The sequence below is a fragment of the Rhinolophus sinicus genome, chromosome 7 (assembly GCF_057876585.1).
Source record: "Rhinolophus sinicus isolate RSI-liver-muscle chromosome 7, RSI-T2T, whole genome shotgun sequence".
Taxonomy (NCBI): domain Eukaryota; kingdom Metazoa; phylum Chordata; class Mammalia; order Chiroptera; family Rhinolophidae; genus Rhinolophus; species Rhinolophus sinicus.
The window spans coordinates 42,345,350-42,351,359 of NC_142507.1; the positions used below are offsets into that span (position 1 = coordinate 42,345,350).

Consider the following 6,010-nt stretch of genomic DNA (forward strand, 5'->3'; position numbering starts at 1 on the left):
CTGGTGAGTTTGACTAGAGTGGTGGGAGTAGTCAGATTAGGGACATATTTTGAAGTTATGATTGATTGGCAAAACCTGTTAATAAATTGGATGGTGGGTATGAGAGTCAAGAATGACTCCTATATTTTTTGGTGGGAATGAATGGTGCCCTTTAATGAAATGGAGATTAGAGGAGAAAAAGCAAGAGTTGTACTTTAGAGATGTTGAGGCAATTGGATATAAAAATCTGGAGTCCAAGGGAGAAGTAGCTTGGGGAGTCACCAGCAGATAGCTGGTATTAACTAAAGCCCTGGGTGCTCCAAAATCTCACTGGATAGAGGAGATAAACAAGTGTTTTAAGGAAAGTTCAACTGTGTCAAATGCTAAGAAACCCCGAATTGGCAACATTGAGGTTAGAGATTTTGAATGATAATGTTCTAGGGATATGATAGGGACAAAAGATTGGGTTGAGTAAATGCGAAGTAAACAAAATTTTCAAGGTGTTTTGCTTATAAAGGAAAGCAAATAAATGATTCATTAGTTAGCGGGGGATAGAGATGGATTTTTTCTTTTTGGAGGAGATAACATAGCATGTCTGCTGATGGAAATGATCTGATCAAGTAGAGAGGGGAACCAGTGATATAGAAGAATATGGAACAATTGAAGAACATAGTTTTTGTATAGAGGAGACAGGAAAGCAGAGTGTACAGATTTGGAGTTGGGAGCAAGTAGGAATTGTCTCTGATGGCAAAGAAAGAAGGAGGACCATCAGCTGAGATTGGAGCGTTGTAATTTTGAAAAGAGGAAGGGGAACGCAGTTGATTTTGAGAACCTGAAACTCGTAGGATTGCTGATCTGTGCTGAGCACTGCCTTGAAGTTCATGGTCACTGAATGAAGGCCATTCAGTACAATTGTGTATTTTTTCAAGTCATAACCAGCTGCTTAAGGAGAGAGAGAGATTTAATCAAGGTTGGTACTTTGCCTGGAGAATATAGGATGGAGGAGAGAAGCACATGCCAGGGAGTGATTTTAGTAATGGAGTTTGGAATCTAAGAAGGGAAGTAAGGAAATGAAAGGTTTGAAAGTGAAAAGTGGCTGTGATCTCAGTGAATTCAAGAAATACTGAAGACACATACCTAGTAACAGACCGTCAACATCTATGAAGCAAAAAATTGACAATTGAAGGGAGAAATGGACATTTCTAAAGTGCACATGGGACATTCTCCAGGATAAACCGTATGTTAGGCCACAAATTAAGTCTCAACAAACTATCTTCTCCAAGCAATAACAAAGTAAATTGGAAAATTCACAAATTTGTGGAAATTATAAACAATACCTACAGAGCAATGAAAACGCTAAAACTCATGGGAGGCCGTGCTTGGGGAAATTTATAGCTATAAATGCTTATGTTAAAAAGAAGAAAGACCTCAAAATAAAAACCTAGCTTTACAACTTAAGGAACTATAAAAAGAAAAGAATATAATGGAAGGAAATAAAATAGCAAACAGAAAAAGACTGCCAAAACCTTTTAGCTAGACTAAGAAAAAAGACAAGGCTTAAATTAGAAACGAAAATAGGGACATTACTCCTAATTCTACAGAAATAAAAATTATAGGAGAATCCTATGAATGATTACATGCCAACAAATTGGATAATCTAGTTGAATAATTAGAAACACAAAACCAAGAAAAGAAATAGAAAATAGACCCACAATTTGTAAGCAGATCCTATTAGTAATCAAAAACCTCCTCACCAAAAAAACACACAAAAAACCTTGGACCTGAATCTTGCCAAATATTTAAAGAATACAAATCCTTCTCAAACTCTTCGAAAAAACTGAAGGGACGGAACAGTTCCTATAACTTAGGAGTCATTCTGTGGGGCCAGTATATTGCCGTGATGATACTACAAGAACACTACAGACCAATATCCTTTTTGAATATAGATGCAGAAATATCAAAATACTAGCAAACAGAATTTAGCAACAGGATACACGATGACCAGGTACGATTTATTCCTGGAACGCAAGGATGAGTCAACATATGGAAATCAATGTAATTACATCACATTAAACAGAATGAAAGAAGCAAAACCACATCATCCAGTTGATGCATAAAAAGCACTTGACAAAATGATAAAAAAAACACTCAAACAAGGAATAGTAGGAAACTACTAGAAACTACAAAAAAAAATAAAAGTAATTTATGAACTACCTGTAGTTATCATCACACTCAATGGTAAAAGGCGGAAAGCTTTTCTCTAACATCAGGAACAAGACAAGGATGTAAAATTATCTTTGTTTCAAGATGACAGGATCTTAAATGTAAAAAACACTAAAGAGTTCACACAAAAACCTGTTAGAACTAAAACAAATTCAGCAAAGTAACAGGATATAAAAATCAATATCCAAAAATCAGTTGTTTCTACACACTAACAATGAACAGCCCAAAATGGAAATCAAGACAATAGTTCTACTTAAAATAGCATCAAAAAGAATAAAATACTTAGGAATTAACCCTGGAGGTAAAGACTTATACAATGTAAACTATAAACTATTTCTCAAAGAAATTAAGAACAACATGAATAAATGGAAAGCATGTTCATGGATTGGAAGACTTAATCTTGTTAAAAATGTTAATACCACCCAGTGTGTGATCTACAGATTCAACGCAATCCCTATCAAAATTTCAATGACTTTTTTACAGAAATAGGAAAATCGGCCCTAAAATTCATGTGGAATCTCAAGGGAACCCAAACAGGCTAAATAATCGAGTAAGAAGAACAAAGAAAACTCAAACTTCCTGATTTCAAAATTTACTACAAAGCTACCATAATCAAAACAGTGCACAACTAGCATGACAGACATACAGACCAAGGGAATAAAACAAAAATTAAGCCCTCACATTTAGGGTCAAATGATTTCAACAAAGGTGCCAAGACGATTCAATGGGGAAAGGAGTCTTATCAACAAATGATGAAAAATTGAATATCCACATTCAAAAGCTGGACCCTACCCAAACAAAACAAGTGAAAAGTAGGGACAGAACAGTTATTGGTACCCCCATGTTCATAGCAGCATTATTCACAACAGCCAAAAGGTGAAAGCAACCCAAGTTTCCACTGACAGATGAATGGATAAACAAAATGTATATATACATAATGGAATATTTTTCAGCCTTAAAAATGAAGGAAATTCTGATATCTGCTACAAGACGGATGAACCTTGAAGACATTATGCTGAGAAATAAGCAGTCACACAAAGACAAATACTGTGTGGTTCCACTCCTAAGAGGTACCTGGAACAGTAAAATTCATAGACAGAAAGAATGGTGGTTGCAGGGGCAGGAGGGAATGGAGAATGGGAGTCACTATTTAATAGGTTTAGAGTTTCAGTTTTGCAAGATGAAAGCGTTCTGGAGATGATTGTGGTGGTGATGACTGCACAATACGAATGTGCTCAATGCCACTGAACTGCACAACATAAAAATGGTTATAAGTGGTAAATTTTATGTTATGCTCATTTATCACAATTTAAAAAAAAGATTTCCTGGAGGAGGACTAGACAGCAGGATCTGGAAAAACAGGGAGGCCGTGGTCAGCATGGGATGTTTGTTTTGAAATAATTTTAAAGATAGTGCAGTTATCTTTAAACTGGAGAGGCTAACTGATGACCATGGGAGCTAATGGATTAAGGCAGAAGCAAAGAATGAAAGCCACAGAGGGGAGAGGTCTAGGAACTGTAGTGCCCGAGTGTTGGAGGACAGTGAAATTACCAAGACATATGACAGGTGAGCCGGGCGTGTGGAGGGCGGGGGTGGCCCTGACTAGGCCAGTCAGCAGCCCACCCTCACAGGGTTAAATGTTGAAGGCATTTCCGAGGATTTGTAAGTTGTATTTGTTGATGCTTATTATGGCAAGATTATAACCTTTGACTTTCATGCTTGGACACAGGTGACCTTTTGTCTTAATCTTACCAGAAGCTCTAGCTATATTCTACACAACACTTGTTATACTCTGTTTGATTTCTGAGAAGAGGCAAAAATGAAATGTTTAAAGCTACATTTTCTTGTTGTGAATGACAGACATGCCATAGCTTGGTGCTCCTTCCCTGCAGTATTTGTGTTTTAATCTCTTTATTGTAAATTTTTAGGGGTCAAGATTAGATGATCAAAGATGTGCTCCACCACCTGCTGCCACAAAGGGACCGACAGTACCCGATGAGGACTTTTTTAGCCTTATTTTACGGTCTCAGGCGAAAAGAATGGATGAACAGCGAGTTCTTTTACAAAGAGATCAAAACAGAGACACTGAACTTGGTATAAAGGACTGTTTGCAAAATAATGCTTTGTTGGAATTTAAAAATTCAGGAAAAAAATAAGCAAACCACTAGTTAGTATGGATGTATTTTTTTAAAGTGACTATTTCCTTTCACTGCAAGGAAATGCAATCTATTTCTTTTTTCCTTAAAAGGAGAAATTATAGCACTGTAATACAGCTTGAAATGTTTTAGAATGATGTAAATATTTAACCTTTAATAGTATGGCATAAATTAACATTCCTCTGGACACTCGTTTCAGGGTGGAGGTGTCTTATAGGTACTTCATCAACTTTTGTGATTTCTGCTTGGGACTCTGTTCTTTGGCACTTGTTAGGTTCCTTTACCTATGTTTGTGAAGTAGGTTAAATGAATCCCAGACAATTTAGTTCTCTGGCTGAGATCATTTTTTAAAATCTTAATTGACAATGGCTTTTTTTATACATTTAACCATTGATGTAGTGAGAAATTATGCTGTCTAGTAAAAATAATGTACTTGACCAACATGTAAAAGAGTTATATAAAGTAGTCTTATATCTTATAAAAAAATTAGTTTTTTTCCCAAGAAAATCTATTTTCAGTATATTAGGCCAAAGCCATTATAAAAGAAACTCTTAAGAAATAAACTTCTTTTAGCATGTTTTGGACTCTGTTTAAAGATACAGTCATGCGCCGCTTAATGGATGGGGGTAGGTTCTGAGAAATGCCTTGTTATGAAGTACGAACACCATAGAATATATTTAACAAATCTAGACAGTACAGCCTACTACTACAATATAATCGTAGGTGCTGTACTTCTACTATACGACTGGCAGTGCAGTAGGTTACACCAGTGTCACCACACAGGAGGAATTGTGCTACAAAGGCTAAGATGTCCCTAGGTGAAGGGAATTTTTTCATCTCCAGTAGAATCGTATGAGACCACCACTGTATGTGTGTTCTGCAGATTGACCAAAACATTGTTACGTGGTACATGACTATATATATACATGTGTCCACATATACATAGTTTTAAAATGTATCCTTTGTTGCAAAATACTGCTGTAAAACTTTTTAGGCCCTAATGTTAAAAAAAACAAACTCATGTGGTTAGGTCAAGAATGTAGGCCACGAAAATAGAATATAGAGGAAAAGGCATAAAATTTAAGTATGAAAGATGTAGGCGAGAAGAGAACCTCAGTTGTCATTAAGCCTCGGCCTCCTCTTCCCAGAAACTGAAGGTGGTTTACAGGGATACATAACAGGACATGACACAGAGTTCAGCAAAAGCAAGACGACAAGGACAGAGCAGGGCGGGGACGCTGAGGCTGACCTGCATAATGCAAACCCGCACCAGGAACAAGAGCCAACCTCTGGTTGCTTCTGACTGCACATCTGGGCTGGGATCTGGGGAGCTCATTCTAAAAATTCTTCAGGTGATTTTGATCAGCAGTGAGAACCACTTCTCCAAATGACCAATGTTTAAAAAAATAAAAAAGAAGAAAGTTACACAATCTGGAATAACATTAAGGGCTCAGGGAAAAAATATATATATATTCATGGTTCTAAGATCATACAGAAATTGTCACGAGTACCGAATACTTGGATTATATTATGTTTTACATATTATGTATGCGATATAATGTCCTGGAGATAGAATCCTTTAAAAACTGCACATAAGTTTTGCTTTTTCTTATAAGAATATTCAACTAACAAAGACCGCATATCAACCACAG

The 6,010-nt window shown here is 36.5% G+C and overlaps 1 protein-coding gene across 2 annotated transcripts in view; it reads left to right on the top strand.

Annotated features, from left to right (window-relative positions):
* The window catches only part of GPSM2 (G protein signaling modulator 2), a 49,023-nt gene extending 44,088 nt beyond the window's left edge, over positions 1-4,935 (top strand). For both annotated transcript variants that reach the window (XM_019730541.3, XM_019730544.3), the window contains exon 15: positions 4,131-4,935. In XM_019730541.3, the coding sequence (XP_019586100.3) occupies positions 4,131-4,358 (228 nt within the window). In that variant the 3' untranslated portion in view covers positions 4,359-4,935. The remainder of the gene's footprint in view (positions 1-4,130) is intronic.
* Positions 4,936-6,010: the final 1,075 nt, after the last annotated feature.